Here is a 21,579-nt window from a genome sequence, read left to right on the forward strand (position 1 = left end):
TATTTCTATTTCTTGCCCAATTGCTCATGCCAGAACTTCCACTATTATGTTGAATAGGAGTAGTAAAAGTGGGCATTTTTGTCTTGTTCCTGATCTTAGGGGAACAGTTTCCAGTTTTTCACCTTTGCATATAATGTTAGTTGTGGTTTTTTTCATATATGACTTTAATCATGTTGAGGAAGTTCCCTTCTATCCCTACTTCATTGAGTATTTTATCATTAAAGGGTATTGGATTTTGTTTAATGTTTTTTTTTTTTTCTCTGCATTAATTGATGTTCATGTGGTTGTCTTTCATTCTGTTAATGTGTTATTACATTGATTATTTTCTCATATTGAACCTCCTTGCCTTCTGGGGATAAATCTCATTTGGGTCATAAGTGTGATCCTTTCAGTAGTTTGCTGAATTTGGTTTCTTAGTATTTTGTTAGGGACTTTTACTCTGCAAATGAATTGGAGAATGTTAGTAGTTTTAGTATTACTACTTTAGTATTTTAGTTTTAGTATTTTATTAGTAGTAGCCTGTAGTTTTCTTGTAGTGTCTTTGTCTGGCCTTGCTATCAGGGTAATACTGGCCTCATAGAATGAACTTGGAAGTAATCACTTCTCTTTAGCTTTTTGGAATATTTTAAGAAGGATTCTTATTAATTCTTCTTTAAATATTTGGTAGAATTTGTTAGTCAAGCCATCTGTTCCTGGGCTTTTCTTTGTTACAAGTGTTGATTACTGATTCAAACTGCTTATGTGTTTGTTCAGATTGTCTATTTCTTCTTGAGCCAGTTTTGGTAGTTTGGTCGTTTCCAGGAATTTGTCCATTTCATTAAGTTATCCAGTGTGGTGTTCACCTGTTCATAGTAATTTCTTATAATCCTTCTTATTTCTGTGTAGTTGATGGGTTGTCATCACTTTCATTTCTGATTTTTGTAATTTAAGTTCTTTTTTTCTTAGTCAGTCTAGCTAAAAGTTGATTTTGTTGAAGGGCTTTTTTTTTCCCCTCAAAGAACCAACTTTTGGTTTTGTTGACTTCCCATTGTTTTTTCTGATCTCTATTTACAGTATAATCTTTATTATTTCTTTTTGCTAGCTTTGGGTTTCATTTGCTGTTCTAGTGGTGTCAAGCATAGGTAGTTTGTTGATTTAAGATCTTCTTTTATTATAGGTTTTACAGCTGTAAATTTCTTCCTAGCATTGCTTTTTCCTATATCCCATAAGTTTTGATATGCTGTGTTTTTGTTTTCATTTGTTTCAAGGTATTTTCTAATATCTCTTGTGATTTCTTCTTTGACCCATTGGTTGTTTAAGAGTTATGCTGTTTAATTTTCACATATATGTAAAATTTTCATTTTTTTTTCCTGTTACTGATTTCCAGTTTCATTTTATTGTGATTGGAAAACATACTTTGCATGATTTGCATCTTTTTAAATTTATTAAGACATCCTTTGTGGTCTTACTAATAAGTATCATGGAGAATGTTCCATTGGCACTTAAGAAGAATGTGTACTCTCCTGTTGTTAGGTGGAGCATTCTATATATGTCAGTTAGATCTAATACACTAGGTATCTAGTGTTGTTCAGGTCCTTTATTTCTTTTATTGATCTTATATCTGGTCCTTCTGTCCAGTGTTGAAAATGGGATATTGAAATCTCCCAATTATTATGATTGTAGAACTATCTTTTTTTTTTTTCATTTGTGTTAGTTTTTACTTAATATGTTTTCAAGCTTTGTTTTTAGGTATGTATATGTTTACAGTCGTCATATATTAATCTTTTATTAATATATAGTGCCCTTCCTTATCTCCTGTAACCTATTTTAATTATTTTAGTCTATTTTGCTTGACAAAAATATAGTAATTCCAGCTCTTTTAGTTACTGTTTGCATGAAATACCTTACTCTGTCCTTTTACTTTCAATCTCTTTGTGTCTTTGTATCTAAAATAAATCTCTTGTAGACAATATACATGGACCATATTTAAAAAAAAATCCATTCTGTCAATCTCTGCCTTTCAGTTGAAGAGTTTAATCCATTTACATTTAAAGTAATTACTAATAAGGAAGGATTTACGGTTTGATTTAGTTATTTTCTGTGTCTTGTTTTTTGTTCTTCAATTCCTCCATTAGTGCCCTGTTTTTGCACAGTTGATTTTTTGTAGTGTACTTTTCTGATCTCCTTCTTTTTTCCTTTTCTGTAATATTTTTTAATTAACTTCTTAATCATTACTTGGGAACTACAATTAACATCTTAAACATACATGAAACTAGTTTGTGTAGTAGTTAGTTCAATAGTATATAAACACTGATCTGTTTATCCCTTTCTTTCCTCCTTTATATTGCTCTTGTGACAGATTGCCTCTTTATACATTATGTGCCCATTAACATAGATTTATCATTTTTCTATGTGTGTACTTTGCCCTTTAAATCATAGGAAAAGGGAGAAAAAAGAGAAGTTACAAATCAAAAGTACAATTATACTGTCTTTTGTAAGTACATATGAACTTACTTTTACTGATGTTCTTTATTTCTTCTTATGACTTTGAGTTACTGTCTAGTGTCCTTTCATTTTAGGCTGAAACTGTTCCTTTAGCATTTTTTGTATGGCAGGTCTATTACTAATGAACCTCCTTAGCTTTTGTTTATCTGGAAATGTCTTAATTTCTCCTTCATTCTTGAAGGATACTGTTGCCAGATAAGATTTTTCTTTCTTTCAGACTTTAAATACATCATTTCCAGAGCGGCCTGATCTTCGTGGCTGCTGATGAGACGTTAGTTGTTAACGTATTGAGAATCACTTCTGTGGGTCCAGTTACTTTTTTCCCTTGCTGCTTACAAGATTCTTTCTTTGTCTTTGGGGTTTTACACTTTGAATACAAAATATCTTGGCATGGATCTCTTTGAGTTTATCCTTCTTGGAGTTTGTTGAGATTCTTGGATATGTATATTCATGTTTTCCTCAGATTTTTGAAGTTTTCAACTATTATTTTTTCGGTTATCATTATTTTTGTCTATGACTCCTGTGATGCCTATGGGGGTACATAGGTACCTCAGGCTCTGTTTGTTTTTCTTCATTCTTTTTCTTTTTGTTCCTCAGACTGGATAATTTTGACTTTCTTATCTTAAAGTTTCCTGGTCCTTTTATTTCCTGCCTATTTAAATCTGTTGAACCCTACTAGTGAATATTTCATTTCAGTTATTGTACTTTTTTTCAGTTCTGGAATTTCTTTTGTTTTTTTTTTTTTATAATTTGTCTCTTTGTTGATATTCTCCTTTTTCTCATATATTGTTTTCCTTATTTCCTTTTCTTTCTTTCTTTCTTTTTTTTTTTTTGTTTTTTTTGTTTTTTTTTGTTATTATTGGGTTTCCTTTAGCCCTTTGAGCGTATCTAGGACAGTTGATTTAATATCTTGGACTACAAGTTCCAAATTCTGGACTTCTTCAGGAATGGTTTCTGTTAATTTTTTTTAATTGTGAATGGGCCATGTTTTCTTGTTCGTTTGTATGCTTTGTAATTTTTTGTTGAGACCAGGACATTTATAATGTAGTAACTCTGGAAACCAGATTCTCCCTCTCCACAGGTGTTTCTTCGCTTTTCATTGTTCGGACTATTCCCATCCATTTGTGACGTTCCCAAACTATTTTTGCAAATATATATTCTTGGTTGTGTGTGATCACTGAAGTTTCTTTTCTGTTATCTTCGCAGTTAGCTATTGGCCTGATGAAGATTTTCTTTAATATCTGGCTCAAACAACAAAAAAGTATTGCTGTCTCTTTAAATCTTCCAACAGATGCTGTTGTGAGGAGCCCCTGCAGCCTGAAAGGGCTTAAAGGAAGGCATGTGTCTGCACTGTGCCAGTCTCTGATCTGCCTGACTGACCGAAAAGTTCAGCCCCCAATTTTTTGATGTCAGGATTCCTAATTGTCTGCCCTGGCACCAACCAGCTGCTCTAGGAGTGATGGACAGGGCTGAGAAATGGGCAGTGTTGATGGGTTTGCAGGTGTGGTTCTTCTAGCAGTCTCTCCCTTTTAGCAAACACTCAGGGTTGCTTTAAGTGTCCAGTCAGGTTCTAGAGTCCTGAAATAGTTGGTTCTGTTTTGGTTTTTTTTTCTTCCCACTGTACTGGTTGTTTTGGGTGGAGGGACGAACCCCAATAGCTTCCTACTATGACATTTTTCATCTCGTGGGTCACGGTATTGTATTTATTGTCTTTCTAATGTGTTTATGTGGATAGAGGAAAGTTCTTAGGTTTCTTTTTTCTGGTTTGTGTGCTTGACTGTACTGTCAAAGGAAAAGAATTGTCTTCAGATATTAACACATAAAGGATTAAGATATTTAAGTGTTTTGGGGAAAAATATAAAGTATGAACTTTTATTTCAGTGCTCTGTCAGTATTTTGTATAGTAACTTCATATTTTATGTAAATAAGAAATTTGTTTCTAGTGAAAAAATTTAATGTTTTTAAATGTTAGTTATTTCTGATTAAGTATGGTTAGTTTACATGTTGGCATTGGATGTTTATTATGATTTAATTATTGATGGATAAACAGTAGAAAATTTGCTTACAAACCACCTAATGCGTTTACCTTATTTATAATAAGTTTAATTTAAAGCCAGTGACTACAGAAAATGATATAAAGAAATACATGAAGCTGTCTTTATTGTGAAATCATATTACTCTACATGGTATTTTAGAATGTTGGTCTGCCTTTGTAAAATTGGATTTTAATCCAAACTTTAAAATGCTCAATTTGTTCTGCATGTAAATTTTGCTTCTTTACCTAAAGAAAAGTCATTTAGGCATTTTAAAAGCAATCTGCAGCTTTCCCCTCAACCTTCTGTAGTTATTAACAAGAAATTGTTTTGATCTCTCAAAGACATAAGCCAAAAATTGCCACTCTAATAAATTCTTCACTATTAAAGAAGTTTGAATCAGTCCAAAGAGGTTTTTTTTTTGGTTTTTTGTTTGTTTGTTTGTTTGTTTTTACCAGAAGTGCCAAAGGGGCCACAATATGACACCATTTTTGCAGGTAAATACCCATAGTAGAAGATCTAGTTTGGGAGTGTTCACAGCTTTACAGCTGTTGTCTTTAAAAAAAAAAAAAAAAAAAAAAGTGTACCTATGTATCACCCATTCTTAGGACAAAACTCAGTTGGCATTCCAGAGTGGTTTTCTGTATTCTTGTAAGTAAATAAAATGGTTACATTTCCACAATTAAAAAAAAAAAAGAAAAGTTTTCTTAATTTAACAGTGGACAGTCCCAGATCAGGGTTAGCCCCAGATGATAAAGTAAGATAACACAAAACAATTCAGGGTTTTTTTTTTTTAAGCACTTGTAGTTGGACACTGATTTTGAACTTTTTCAGTTTGTGTGTGTGTGTGTGTGTGTGTGTGTGTGTGTGTGTGTATAGAGTTATATGCTGTCATTCTGAATATCATTTATTGCCCTTTTACCTTTTTAATTTTATCTAGCTATGACAAAAAGCTTGAGATATTTTTGAGAGCTACAAAAGCATAAACATTTTGCATACATACACAAATGTATGTACATATTTGAATGGGGATATATGTGCGTATATATGGAGATATGGAGTGTGTGTGTGTGTGTGTGTGTGTGTGTGTATACATGATAAGTGCAGTGAGTGAAAAAAAAACTAAGAATAAAGGAATAGAGAGGGTCAGGAAAGAGCCCTCTGAAGATTAGCATGTATGCTGAAATTTGAGCATTTACAATAGTTTATTATGTAGTTAAGTCTTTAAAATATTAAAACAATTGTAGAGTTTTTGTTTAGGGTTTATTTTAAATTATAGTGCTTTTTTTTTTTACTTTTTTTTTTTTTTTAGTGTTTTATTTATTTTTGAGAGAGAGAGACAGCGTGCCAGCGGGGAAGGGGCAGAGAGAGAGGGAGACACAGAATCCCAAGCAAGCTTCAGGCTCTGAGCTGTCAACACAGAGCCTAACACAGGACTCGAACCCACAAACTGTGAGCTCATGACTTGAGCTAAAGTCAGATACTTAACCGACTGAGCCACCCAGGTGCCCCTATAGTGCATTTACTTTTAAGATGAAAATAACTTATTTAGTGGCATGAATTAAATATAAAGCTAAAAATTTAGACATTTTACCATAAATCACATTTAATATTCATGAAAATGATAGTGTAAAGGTGCTAACAACCCCAAGTAAAAGTTTTACCAGGTAAAATATTGTAGACAAGTTCTTGAGGGTTTTGATTTGAAGAAATCAGTAATTTAGCACTGCTTTATTACAATGCTGTAGAAAATAATCAACCTGAAACCTAATGTAAATAATTTTTACTTCTCAAAATTGTTTTTATTGTAGCATTATATGTGTTTTTGTTATCACCTAATGAGGGAAAATGTTGATATGTATAATTCTACCTAATGGTAATTAGAAATGTCAAGGAATATATCTAATTTGGGAGTACTTTTTCTTTAATACTGATCTAGGCTGTGACAATGGAATTCTTTAACTTCTATGTTTACTGCCCATGTTGATGTAATTAAAGGGTTATACTATGGAGGATAAAAAAAGGATCTTTTTGAAGATGTGGTTTTGAAAATTTGATAGTAAGATTTAGCTTTGTAAAGTGAAGTATTTTCTCTTGCTAATATGAACTAGAAATGTGTGTCTTATTCCTGATGGAATAGAAAATACCTAAAGTTATTTTATAGATGAGAATTTTCTTGATGGGAAATAAGGGCAATGATACTATTCAAAGTTATAAATACATAGAATGTCTTTTGGTACATTGTCAAATGCATTCTGTGAAGAAAAGTTTAAGGCTTATGTGATTTCCTTTTTTTAATACTTACTTATTTATTGAGAGAAAGTACATGGGAGCATGAGTGGAGGAGAGGGAGAGGGGTAGAGAGAATCCCAACGAAGTTCCACACCTAGCATGGAGCCCTGTGTGGGGCTTGACTTCACAGCAGTGAGATCATGACCTGGGCTGAAATCAAGAGTTGGATGCTCAACCAACTGAGCCACCCAGGTGCCTCAATTCCTTTTTTAAGTTGTACTCACTTAAAACCACCAAGAACAATTAGATGTTTTATATCAGCCTTTGCCAATAGAAATATGTGGATCCCATACTTAATTTAAAAATATTTTGCATGTATATTTTTTAAAAGTACCATTAATTTTAGTAATACAGTTTACATAACCAAATATGTCTAGAATTCTTTTATGTTATCCATATAATAATGAGTTAGTTATACATGCTTTTAAATCTAGTTTGTATTTTACATTTACAGTACAAGGCAGTTTGAGCTAACCACTTCTCAAGTGGTCAGAATGGGATGTTACCATATTTTGTGAATTAATTCTGTAATAACATCAGAAGTTTGTTTCATCCTTATTTGTCATCTGAAATAGGAGGCAAGTACCGTGGTCAGCAGACTTTCAAATATGATATGCAAGATTCGAAAGTGGTGATATCTATATAGTTTGATAGACATTGGTGACCACGCCACTATGTTTGATAATATTGGAGTTGAAAACTTAGTAGTTGTGAGCTACCAGCCCTTAAGAGTTTTTGTTTGGGCATATAGGTTTTTTGAAGGAGTGTGGTGGCAGGGGTGGGGGGGAGGTTCCTAAGACTGTCCGCAGGCTTGGTGTTTTGCTCAAAGGAAACAAATCAGAGGAAAGCAGAGAGAAAAAACTCGTGATTATGATTTGTTACAGTGAAAAGATACAAATTAAAATCAGCAAAGGGAAAGGTATGTGTAGGATGGAGGCCAGGTGTAAGATTTTAGTTGTCCTTTCCCGGTGGAATTGCATGGATAATGCTTCCTTCTACCAGCCACTTTGTATGACAACATATGCAAAGTGTTGTCAACCAGGAAAGCTTACCTGAGTCTTGATATCCAGGGTTTTCATCAGGGATCATTTACATAGGCAGGAAAGTACCCATATGACTATCTTAACTACTCAGTCTGCAGCTTCCCTTATCCCTCCTCTCCTCTGAGGTCCTACTGTGGCCCAGACCTCAGGCATACAAAAACAGATTTACCATAATTTACATCATTGACATAAGTTACCTGGCCCAAGACCTCAGGTATACAAAGAGACTTACCAGGCAGAATATTCCAAGGTCTCAGAAGTTATTTCCCAGGAGTCTTCACAGGCAGGTCCTTTCTTTGGAATGTGCAAGGTTTGAGCCCCCAAGCTTGTTAGATTTTCCGTTTTACTGCACAAGGTGATTTGGATTTTGACAAAGGAGAGTGTCTCTAGTATAAATTCTTACAACAACAAAAGGGTAGGTGAGATAGGCCATAGCTAAATTTGCCTTAAATATCTAATGTTTTAAGACAAATGGCATGGATTACTAACTGTCAAGGCAGAAATATGTTAGGGCTCACTGAGATGTAAGGAATCTAGCATTTAGGACCCTACAGTAACAGGTTTCTTAGTTGGAATCAACACTTACAGTTTACTGATTGCCTCCTATAAATTCACCTTGCTTGGTGAAATACATATATTATCTATTTTACATATTTTTTATTAAAATTTTTATTTGAATAGACACAGTGTTAAATTCATTTCACATCTACAACATAGTGATTCAGCATCTCCATATGTTATGCTGTGCTCATCACAAGTGTAGCTACCTTCTGTTACTATACAATACTATTACAATATGTATTCCCTATGCTGTACCTTTTATTCCTGTGACTCATTGATTCCATGGTAGAAAACCTGTATCTCCTACTTTCCTTCACCCATTTTTCACTTCCCTTCCTCCCTACCCCATCCCCTCTGGTAACCATCAGTTTGTTCTCTGTATTTATAGGTCTGATTCTGCTTTTTGTTTATTCATTTGTTTTTTTAGATTCTACATATAAGTGAAGCTATACAGTATTTGTCTTTTCCTTTCTGACTTGTTTCACTTAGCATAATACCCTCTAGGTCTATCCATTGTTGTTGAAAGTGGAAAAATTTCATCCTTTTTTATGGCTGTGTAATATTCCGTGTGTGTGTGTGTGTGTGTGTGTGTGTGTGTGTGTGTGTGTGTGTGTACTAAGTCTCCCACTGAGAACTACTTGACATGTAGGGAACAAACAGCTTTCAAGGCATTGTAGAGCCTTGAAGTCAGTCGTAACTTGAGTCAAGGTCCAGGAGAAAAGGGAGATAGACATATTCCGTGCTACTTTCCCTTTTGAGGCATTTTCAAACTCTCAGGTTACTTTGGATAAGAGGATAGAAGCTGAACATTGTAGAAGAGATGAGCAAAAAGCAAGGAAGTGGAGTGGAGTTTTCAATAGTTTTTTGTTATTGTTCTAGCCTTAGGTTTGCAGCTGGAATCCTTTGAAAGGGGGCACACCATAAGAGTGGGAACAAATCAGAGGTAGGCCAGTCTTCACAGTGTTTGAAACCCTGTCTCATGCCAGCTCAGTCCTTGATTGGATTTAGGTGATCTGCTCCTACTCTGACTGCTCTCTAGAAAAAAATTAAATCATCTCTGGAAGAAGGTAACATCATCTAGAGCCTCTATATTTATCCATACGTATTTTCATGCAACCATTCACATACAATGTGTAACATTAAATAAAGAATTACTAGGCACACACAAGACCGTCAGAGATAAATCAACAATAGAAATAGGTTATGCATAGGCTATGCAGACTCGGAAGTTACATACAGGAGCTTTAAAATACTATAACCTATTCATGAAAATAGATGGCAAGGTGGAGAATTTGACTAGAGAACTGGAATCTGTAGAAAAGAACTAAGTAGAAATTCTAGAACTGAAAAATATAGTAACTAGGGCACTGAGTGGCTCAGTTCATGAAGCATCCGACTCGAGTTCAGCTCCGGTCATGATCTCCAAGTCATGAGATCGAGCCCTGAGTCAGGCTCCACACTCTCTTCCTTTCTTTCTCTGCCTCTCCCCTGCTCACATTCTCTCTCTTTAAGAGATATATATATATATATATATATATATATATAGTAACTAAAATTAAGAACACAATAGATGGTTTTAACTGCCAGTTGGACACAGCTGAAAGAGGATTAGTCAACTGGAAGAAAACGTAGTAGAAAATATTCAGGACCATGGATTTGTCCTTTTGGTGTCATGACCAAACTAAGCTAAGGAACGGGTTTTTCAGTATCTCACCAAAAAAATATCCATTGTTTTAGAGCGTAAGGATAAAAAAAAGCCCTTTTGAAGTGTAAGTACAATTTTTCGCTATTTTAATGTGTGTGGTTTTTATATTTTTGTTATAGGTTTTTAAAATAAGTATGTAAAAAGTAGTTGGTAAAATATAATATTGTCACAAATTTCTACTCGAAAGCCTCCCCTCAGCCTTTGAGCAAACAAAAATTTTTCATATAGTATCTTATGGAGAATTCACATGTTCAGCGTACTCAGCTATGTAAATAGACCTTAGAATGAGAAAATAAGCAAAAATATTTAGATTCAAAATAGATACCCAGAGCTGGGTGGTAAAATATGTATTTTAGCACAGGGGAGCTCTTACTTTTAGTTGGGCTAATGGTTATAATATGTTTGGTAATCTTGTGAAGTTGTTCATCCCAAGTAAAAAATAGTAAATTAGAAAAGAAGTTACAGGTAAATTATTGAGGGATTTGTTTTGGCAGTAAATACCTTGTTTGATTTTATCTGAGACTCTGCTATGAATCATACCTTTGCTGTATGTACCACTAAGAAAAAAGAGGCTGTCAATTATGTCAATATTTTGACATCCTTTAATTATAGGATGCATCCTAATTTCAGAGATGTTAAAATGTGAAGGAAAAGGTAATCTTAGTTTTAAATTTCAGTTGTGTCATTTATTGTTTGTTTGGCTTTGGTCAGAGAACTTCTTTGAACCTGAAATAAGTGAAAATAAGTAGTGTAGTCTAGTCTTTAGAGTTAGGAAGACTAAATGAATTAAGAGATATAAAAGTGTCACGTATGGGGTATGCATTTTATACTATTAATTTGGCTTTCATTACTTCCTTCTAAAACTTGGCATTGTTACGGTAACAGGAAGGGGTTCCTGACAGCTAACCAAGGGGGAGGGGGGGCGGAAACAGCAAAAATGTAAGATATTGGTTAAATAAGAACTTAAAAAAAATTCCTGTTGGAGCCATTTAATGAGGTTCCAGTATCATTCTTTATCTCTCCCCACCCCCCTCTACCCCACCTATCATGTACATACATACGTACATATGTATGTATGTATGTAGGCTCCACACCCAGTATGGAGTCCAGTGTGGGGCTTGAACTCATGACCCTGAGATCAAGACCTGAGCTGAGGTCAAAAGTCAGATGCTTAACCAACTATGCCACCCAGGCGCCCCTGGCATCCCCCATTTATATATAAAGATATCACTGACTGTTTTCAATGTGGTGATTGATATTTATAATAATGGTACCTATGCATCAAAATCATTCTGATATTTTTATTTTTAATTTTTTTTTTAACATTTATTCATTTTTGAGAGAGAGCGAGAGCATGGCAGGTGGGGAGAGAGGGAGACACAGACTCTGAATTGATAATTTTATTATATTGGTTTTTAAAAAGCACATTTTAGGAAAATTTCTGATCCTCCTAAATTCATTTGTTATGCTTAAAACCTCTATCTTTATTTAGTTTTGTAGAATTCCTGCTTTTCTGATAGTGCTGCATAAATATAGCATTAATCAGAATGAGTGGATCTTTTTGTTTTTTATTTTTTATTTTTTTATTTTATTTTTTTTTTTACCGTTTATTTGGAGAGAGAGCGGGCGCAAGAGCAGGTGAGGGGCAGAGAGAATCCCAAGCAGGCCCCATGCTGCCAACACAGAGCCCAATGCAGGGCTTCAACTCACAAATGGTGATATCATGACCTGAGCGGAAGTCGAGAGTCAGACGCTTAATTGACTGAGCCACCCAGGTGCCCCAGAGTGAATGAATCCTTTTAAAGAAGGGGTTGGATAAAGAAGATGCGGTTTGTATATACAATGGAATACTACTTGGCAATGAGAAAGAATGAAATCTGGCCATTTGTAACAACATGGATGGAACTGGAGAGTATTATGCTAAGTGAAATAAGGCAGAGAAAGACAGATACCATATGTTTTTACTTATATGTGGATCCTGGGAAATTTAACAGAAGACCAGGGGGGAGGGGAAGGGGGAAAAAAAAGTTACAGAGAGGGAAGGAAGCAAACCATAAGAGACTCTTAAATACTGAGAACAAACTGAGGGTTGATGGGGGTTGGGGGAGAGGGGAAAGTGGGTGATAGGCATTGAGGCACCTTTTGGGATGAGCACTGGGTATTGTATGGAAACCAATTTGGCAATAAATTATATATATAAAAAAATAAGGGGTTGGACTTTGTGATGATGGTGGACATGAAAATTCCTTATTATATTCCTAGTTTGAAGATTGCCAGTAAATTCTGAATGACATTTTCCTTGAGCTTTAAAATATTTTATAGCCTTAATTTTGTGTTCATTCTCTTCTGTTCTTTCAGGAATTTTCAAGTCACATTCAGTTGATAGGATGAAAAAATTCAAGAGACGGCTATCCCTCACTCTTCGAGGAAGCCAAACTATTGATGAATCATTGTCTGAATTGGCGGAACAAATGACTATTGAAGAAAATAGCAGCAAGGATAATGGTAAATATTTGGGGGCTGGGGAGGAGAGGGAAGGAGAGATGCTTCCCCCTTTTAATTACTTTGCAAAGTGTAAGCTTTCTTTTCTGATAAGTTCCTGTTAGCTTCCTTGTGTTTATTTCTTTGTCTTGTTCTCTGGTTCTTAGGAAACAGAAGACAACATAACTTTTTCTTGCTTACTTACTGGAGCAGTGTTACTCCACTAGTACTACTTGAAACCTCCTCCTGGTCTCTAACCCTTGTGGATTCTTCTGTCCCATTTATCTTTCCATTTTTCACTGGCTCTTAAATAAGAATACCTTATATAATATTGTCCTAGTTGTTAAATAACTATTTTTAAGTTAACCTAAGTTAATACAGCTTAAAAGTATATAGTAAGTTTGTGAAATTCCTGTTTGGGGCTTCATCATAGTTTTAGAACGTTATATATGCATATTGACTAGATGACACGGTTCATCACGTGAGTGAATTATATTTACTGCAGAATCTGTTCATAGTATTGAGAGCACTTGATAGGCATGTAACATTTCATATTTGGTAGTTCTTTTTACAATGTAAAGCAGTAGTTCACATATGGTGACATAAAATGAAAAGAGCTTGTTAAATTGAGCAGATTAAAATGTAAAATCCTGATGAAATTTACAGAGCAAGGTTACATATTCCAAAGTGAAACAGCCCTAGGGATGTCATAATAATATCCAGGAAGGGGTTACCGGAATGGCTGCCAGTATATCATGATGCACACATTCTATGACAAGCCTTTCTTTCCTGTGCCTAAAATTCTTCTGTTAGAGATTTGTGGCAGTGGGTGAACACATGAATACCTCTGCCCCCTAAATGCAAGTGTCCTTGTTGTGAGAGAGGGAAAAGTATAAGGGAAATGGCTCCGGACTTTAAGTTAAAAGTCATAGATTGGAATTTGGGATACACTAACACTTACTTACTAGTTAATATGACTCTGAGTAACTAATTGATCCTACTCAGGCTTTAGTTGATCAGGGTCATTATTTACTCAAGTTTATCTGGCTGATTGTAATATGAGAGAGAAGACATAGATGAATTCAGTAGAAAATACATTTTTAAATCATAATTTGAATATAACTTCTGTGTAGGAGGGGGACACATCTTGCATTTGGGTCAAAACTCAAAGACAATTTTATAATGTCTTACTTTTTTTCTTCTTGCCAAAAGCAAAATCCTTAATTCCCTCAGACCCTCTTTGAATTTTTGGTGTTTTAATTAAGCCCTGAGTATTTGTTCTTATGATTAAATAGTCTTGCAAGCACACTGTACATCTTGATAGGTTCTGGGTCAGGTTCTTAATGGGTATTTGACTATAAGACAAACCTCTCCTTAAAAAAAAGAAGGCACCTGGGTGGCTCAGTTGGTTGAGCATCTGACTCTTGATTTCAGCTCAGGTCATGATCCCACAGTGCGTGAGACTGAGCTCTGTGTCGGGTTCTGCGCTGACGGCGTGGAGTCTGCTTGGGATCCTCTCTCTCCCTCTTTCTTTGCCCTTCTCCCACTTGTGCTTTCTCTCTCAAAGTCAATAAACTTTAAAAAAAAAAAAAAAAAAAAAGAATTTGGATCAAAGAAATGGACATCCTTCTTGGAGAGCTAATTAATATTTTAGATTATTTGCATATTTTCTGGAATATTTTAGTATTGTCCTAAAACATGCTTAATTTATAATGAGTGGTGAAATGGTGAAAAAATTTTTTCAAGTGGTATATATTATTTACTTTATTAAAATTTTATTATAATAGTGACTTTAACAAGGAGTAAAGAAGAGGAAATAGGATCTCTTACTGAGTTTTCTCTTCAGTTACTTGAAATAATACTTGAAGATGTTATAATAGACATGGATTTCTCTGGGGATGCAGAGATTGTTAGGAGCGTAGGCTGTTTCTGAGTTACAATCTGCTGTTGCTTACACGCTTATGTGTATTGGCACATGGATTTCACCAATAGCTTTGACAAAGATTCTACACCTTTTTGGTTATTTATCAGTGCCTGTGAGCTGGTTCCAATATATTCTTTATGGAATTTATCTTAGAATATAAAAAGCTCCTGAGATAGGTGGCACACACAGTCCGCATCTGAATATGGTTTAATGAATAAGAAATGGTAGACTGGTATTATTTAATTTTTAATAATTATAGATTCAAAGGAAGTTGCAAACAGGGCATGGAGGTCTCTTGTGCCCTTCTCTCAGTTCCCTCCTTTGGTTACATCTTCCTTAACTATTGAACTTTATCAAACCTAGGAAATTAACACGGGAATAAAGTGTGAGTATAGTTTTGTGTCATTTTATCACATGTAGATTCATGTAACCACTGCTGCAATCAGGATAAAGAGGTATTTCAGTACCACAAGGAGATCCCTCTCATGCTACTTTACAGTTATTCCACTTCCTTACTTCCCACCATCTCTGATCTCTCAGAGTGGTATCTTTAAAACGTGAGTGAGATCATATTACTACCTGCTTCAAAGCTACCATAACCGATTTCAATGTCAGAGTAAAATTTGAACTTTTGTAGTTACATACAAACCTGCTTATCTCTCTGCCCTCACTAAATAACAATTATGTACTACAGCTACACTTGCCTTCTTTGTGTTCTTCTAACAGAGTGTTTCTAAAGTTTGATCTCTGGGTCAGCAACAATTAGCATCACCTGAGAATTTGTTAGAGATGAAAATTTTTGGATTCCACATCAGACCTACTGAGTCGGGAAGTCAGGGGCTAGGAGTTAGCAATCTTCTATTTTAACAAGTCTCTGAAGGTGATTCTGAAACATGCTAAAGTTTGAGGACCACTGTTCTAGCAAGTCAGATTCCTGCCACATGTTGACTTTTGCAGTGGCTTTACCCTTTGTCTGGAATATCTTTTAACTCACCATCACCTATCTTCCCAGGATTGGCTCATTTTTCCATTTATATCTGTGTCAAAAAGACTTCTATAGAGAGAACTTTACTCAGTGTCTAGTGTAAAATAGCCACGCCTTTATTTTCTGTTCTTTTTTAATCTTTTGCATATTGCCTATCATCTAATATTTTTCTTATTCATTAGTTTCTTGTTTCCCCTCCATAAGATCTTATAATCTTAGAGAGTAGTACCTTGTTTATTTTGTTCACCTGTTGATGCCCGGGACCTGGAATGGTAGGCACACAATAAAAGTCCCCTGAATAATTGAATGTTTTATGATCTCTTTTTTTTTTAAGTTGTATTATTCCTCAAGACTGTAAAAGTTCTATTCCCCACAGCAACTTTGCTATAGGCAGATTATCAATGTATTTTATTATGATTCCAGATAAGAAACATGACAACCTTGGAAGAGAAAAGTTTTTTTATGTGTTCTAGCTTGTATCCTACACTGTTTGACTATTTAATTTTTGCATTTGTATCAGATACCCCTCCCTATTCATTATGAAATCATTCATTATTATACTAGGTTTAAGTTAAGATCCCCCAAATCCTTGATCAGCCAGCTACTGCCAAGGAATGTACAGGCCATGGGACACTTTGGACAGATGTTATCCATTACTAGTTAGGTACTTTTCCTTTTTCCAGTCTGGTATTCTACCCAAATTAGATAACTTGGGCTTTGTCTGAGTCCCGAGGATGCTTTGGCCCCATCCTCCCTCTCCCATCTTATATGCAACCATTATCAGTAGAAGTGCAGGCCATGTGGGCTTTTGTTCTTGGTGTCTGATAAACCTTTACAGGTAGGAGAAATACTCACATCGGGAGATATTCTTACTCCTGATTAGCAGCTACGAAAGAAGAGCTGGCTCCATTTTAGAGAAGATACTCAGAGAAGCCCCCTTCCTTTTAAAATTCCTTGACTACTACCAGTAAAAACATAATTCTAATACAAAAGACTGCTTATGTGTCACGGAAGACTTCATTGTGTCCTTAACCTGTTTTAGAGCTCTTCTTTAGAGGTGGAAAGGAATCATGAGATTCCTTGTAAACATTACAAAACAGGATTTCTCCCATTTACAATTAAATAACTTTTTAAGTATTATATATTTTAAATGTTTCTGCTTATTTATAAGTGTGATTTCTTAAAAAAACTCTTTATATTAAAAATCCCAAATTTTGGGTAAATTTCAGAGCCACTGATTTGATCTTTGCTTAAGTACTTCTGTTTTATTCATTAACTAACAAACCTTTTGAATGTCTAGCAAATAGAGATATAAATTCCCTCAGGCCAGGACCATGTATTTTTTACACACACACACACACACACGCGCGCGCGCACGCGCACATATATATATGTATATATACATATATATGTAGCATTTGTAACCATAAGACATATATGAAGTTAGTAAATGTAGGAGCAGTTTGGAAACAAGCTTGGGATATATTAAAATAAGCAAATGGTTAAAAAAAACCTCTGGGCTATAATAGTAGTTCTGTGATTGCTAACCAATTTGGTTACATAAGAACTGGATACTGAAGTTATTCGACCAATTTCAAATAGTAAAGTATTTTCTATAATTATTTTTCATAGAAATTATTTTAATTCTGGTACTTTGTTTAGGTAGCCAAAGAATTCTTAAATGTTACTGATCTCATAAACCTTTTGTTTTCTGTTTTGCTTTCTCAATCCTTCTCATGTGATCCTGAATCTTGGGCTGGTAATGGAATGATTTTGGATACTGTGAACCACAGAGCCTATTGTGAAGAATGGCAGGCCTCCAACCTCTCACAGTATGCATTCCTTCCTCCACCAGTACACAGGATCCTTCAAGAAGCCCCCGTTGCGGAGACCACATAGTGTTATTGGAGGAAGCCTTGGATCCTTCATGGCAATGCCCAGAAATGGAAGCCGACTAGGTAATTTAACGGTCTTTTTTTTTTTTTCCCCCCTAGAGGTCATGTACATAGCTAGATTATAGTTGTATGGAAATCAGCTTTTATTATCTGATTTTTCTTGTAAGATAAAAATCAAGTTGAAAATAACAGAGGTAGCAGGAAGATGGAAGGCTCTAGAGAGGTGATAGCACTGACACTACAGAGCAGTAACATTTGAAAACCTGTCCACCAGAAAGAAAACAAAACCCTTAAGAGATGGATGCAAGATTTCAAGGTGAACAGCAGCTTGCTTAATTTAGGGTCATACCACATTAACTCCAGATTGTCACCATGCAATAGCCCGGTGTGGTAATTAGTATCCATGATTATCCCCTGAGTTCTCATTCTTAGGTCACTGTGTCATTGTAAGTATTCAGGAAAAATACATATCTACAAGTTTCTTTTTATCTCTCTGGTATTTTTTTTTTTAACATTTATTTGAGAGAGAGAGAGCGAGCGAGCGTGAGCAGGGGAGGGCAGAGAGAGAGGGAGACTCAGAATCTGAAGCAGACTCCAGGCTCTGAGCCGTCAGCACAGAGCCTGATGTGGGGCTTAAACTCACAAACTGTGAGATCGTGACCTGAGCCAAAGTCGGAAGCTTAACCGACTGAGTCACCCAGGCATCCCATCTCTGGTCTCTTTTGATGGCATCTTACTATCATGCTTTGATTTTTTTAAGTAAAATAATTTTATAGTCTCATGGCATAATTATATTAACTGAAGTTTCTGAGGGTTTTATTTTGCTGCTTGCTTTATCTCCTTCCTTTGTCATGGTAGATTATTTCTTCATTTGTTTTGTTCATTTGGGGAGTATGAGCTTATCTCTTGTGGGGTTTTATCTAGGGGAGAAATGTATGAAGGTTTTATCCTCATAGGTGTAACCCTACAGAATGGTGTACTGGAGTAGGCTCACACTGGTTCATGAGAGATGATTGTTAAGTTTTCAGGAATTTTGCAAGCTGGTTGTTAAATATAGCCATTATTAAAATTTAAATTATATAAATCTGTAATTAAGTAAGCTAATTAAAAACAAAGGTAATGAATACTTAAAACTCATTATTTCCTAATTATTTTACTACACTTTACTATTACCTCTGCTTTCGGGGTTATTTCTGTTATAGCTGTATAATCAAAATTTTATGTAATGGCATGTACATTTCTTCCCAACTACATGCTCAGTGATGGTCATATTGTAACTTGAAGTTGGCCGTGTAGGGAGTGTTTACCCCACAGAAATTGGAGAACACTTCAGATCAGGATTTGATTTATAGTTTCGCTGTCTAGTCCAGGGATTGGAAAACTTTTCTGTAAAGGGCCAGATTGTAAATTTTTTGGGTTTTATGGGCCACATGTTGTCTCTATTGCATATTCTTTTTCTTTTAAAATAACTCTTTAAAGATGCAGAAAGTATTTTTAGTTTAGGAGCCATATAAAAACATGTCACATTTGCTGATCTTTGGTCTGAATTTAAGAAAATGGTATTGAAAATGTTAGTAATGCAGATTAAACTTAAAAGTGTATTGTATCTGTAGCTGTTACAGTTGTAAGTGGCACAAAATTGAGCCATTTATTCTTTTAGTACTTGAAAACCATTACCTGATTCAGCAAAGAAGTGCTCATACACGTGACAAATGAATGAAACTTTGACATAATCCTTAATTATTTCACTTTTGTCTTATTAACGGAAATGAAAATGAACATGATAATCATGTTGGAACTACATTTGTTCGTTAATGACATGAGTAATTTCTTGGTTGAGTCAGATGGTACTCAAGTATTTATTCATAGTCTGAGATTAATATGCTCCTGTGGTCCTTGTACAGGAGAACAGATTTATTTAAGTCTGTCCTTTACTGAAGATGTACTACTCTGAGAGTCTTGTGCCTTTCTTTGGGAGGCTCTCACTTGCACCTTGGACAGCCAGCGCTTCATCTTTTATCCTAGTGTGGTGGCTAAACCCATGCACCTTCTTACCAAGATCAGCAACCCTTCCTCAGGAGAGTGACAGAGTCCATTACGCATAACAGCTTTTGGCTCTTACTTCTCTGTCTTCGCTTCCTCAGTGTTGTGCCTATATTCTTGTAAACTCAGCTATACATTTAAAAATATTATTGCATTTTAATCAACATTTTCTTGAAGGAGGTAGATGTTCAGATTTTGCTGGAAGTTGAAGGCATGATTAAATCATCTTTAGCATTTTAAAAGTGTGACAGAAAAGAATACTTGGCCTCAGATGTGTCGGATACCATCAGATTAGGAATCAGTTCCCATTGCACTGACTTTTATTGCCAAGTTAATTTTTTGTTTAAATCTTAGTATGAAATTTCTCCAGAAATCTTTGTGTAATAAAAGTGTGTTCTTAAATTACATATCTATTAAAAATCATTATATTTGTAACTACCTACCAGTGTAAGAATTTTCTCAATAATGTGTTATCAGGACAAAAAACAAAAATACAGGAATTCTGAGACTGATTTGATAAGATCCTTGACTTCAGTTTTTTGTTAAACAGCTCTCATTTTCACAAGCAAATATTCATTAAAAATAAAAATTTATAGCTATAAAATACTATTTTTTTTACATGTTGGTATTTCATATAATCTTTCATTTGAAAGAAGAGGTGCAGTTATCTAGTCCATTCTTTGATTTTTAGTTAATAATCAATTTTAGATTATTTGTTGACTACTTTTTTTTTTTAATGTTTTTACATATTTATTTTGAGAGAGAGAGAGAGAGAGAACATGAACAGGGGAGGGGCAGAAAGAGGAGGAGAGAGAGAATCCCAAGCAGGCTCTGGCTGTAGCACTAGCTCGACATGGGGCTCAATCTCACAAACCGTGGGATCATGACCTGAGCCGAAACCAAGAGTTGGAGGCTTAACCAACTGTGCCACCCAGGTGCTCCTGTTAAGTACTTTCTAAATATCAGACACTTTTTTAAGTTGGGGAATACTAAAGTGAATAAGCTAAATCATGCCTCCAATGATCTCATAAGTTGGTGTAAAATCCCATGAAACAAAAAAATGCTTTTCAATGCAATGGGAGCAGTAGGTGTGGGTACAGTAGTCATCTGTGTCTGAGAGTAGAAGAGATTTCACTGAGTAATGACAAATGAGCATAGTTTTGAAGAATGAGCTCACCAAATTGGTAAATTGGGGAAAGCCATCTCTTATGGATACAACAGTGGGGTGGGGAGTATGTTAAAGCACTCTAGCATGAAACAACCTACTTGTGGGGGCAATGACTAATTCTGTAAAGAGAACCAGTGGTAAGAGATCTGTTTGAGATCTAGTATGTGTTTCTGGTGGGCAACTCTTGCTATATGAATTACAGGATGATTGACAAATGCAAATATAGAGCAAGTATATAAGTATACAAATTTTTCAGTATACCCAGATAGAATTAATCTTCCTCCTCTCTCGTTTAACTTTTATCCTTAAAAAAAAAAGACAAAAAAACAAAACCATAACCCACTTGTATGGTAATTTAAATATGTTTTTTACTTCAAACAGATTTTTGGTGGTCACAGACTTATTTCTGCAGTTAAATAGATACTCAATGAATAATTTTTGAATTGTTCTTTTATTTTTTTTTTTAATTTTTTTTTTTTCAACGTTTATTTATTTTTGGGACAGAGAGAGACAGAGCATGAACGGGCGAGGGGCAGAGAGAGAGGGAGACACAGAATCGGAAACAGGCTCCAGGCTCTGAGCCATCAGCCCAGAGCCCGACGCGGGGCTCGAACTCACGGACCGCGAGATCGTGACCTGGCTGAAGTCGGACGCTTAACCGACTGCGCCACCCAGGCGCCCCTGTTCTTTTATTTTTTAACACTAGAGAGGGAAAGCTGCATTAGTGGCTTTGAAAACTTTTTCTTTTTAAGAATATTCAAAGAAGTTATTTGTCTGTAGACCCAATGACACATTATCTAATGGAAAAGTACTAAACTAAAAAGGCAAAAGACTAGGTTTCTATTTTAGCTCTGCCTCTAAGCTGTGTAACCTTTGAAAATCATTTAACCTTTCAAAGTCTCAGTTTCCAGATCTGGAAAATCAGAGAACTAAGAAATCCTCAAGTGTTATTTCCAGCCTATAAT

General features: G+C 35.2%; 1 protein-coding gene across 4 annotated transcripts in view; it reads left to right on the forward strand.

The window, feature by feature from the left end:
• Positions 1–21,579, forward strand: part of CDK17 (cyclin dependent kinase 17) — a 111,488-nt gene that overhangs the window by 60,244 nt on the left and 29,665 nt on the right. For all 4 annotated transcript variants that reach the window (XM_040491160.1, XM_040491161.1, XM_040491162.1 and 1 more), the window contains 2 exons: positions 12,477–12,623; positions 17,302–17,466. In XM_040491160.1, the coding sequence (XP_040347094.1) occupies positions 12,506–12,623; positions 17,302–17,466 (283 nt within the window). In that variant the 5' untranslated portion in view covers positions 12,477–12,505. Of the gene's footprint in view, positions 1–12,476; positions 12,624–17,301; positions 17,467–21,579 lie in introns of those variants that run through there.

This window comes from Herpailurus yagouaroundi, unplaced genomic scaffold (assembly GCF_014898765.1).
Source record: "Herpailurus yagouaroundi ecotype Mexico unplaced genomic scaffold, PumYag 182, whole genome shotgun sequence".
NCBI lineage: Eukaryota > Metazoa > Chordata > Mammalia > Carnivora > Felidae > Herpailurus > Herpailurus yagouaroundi.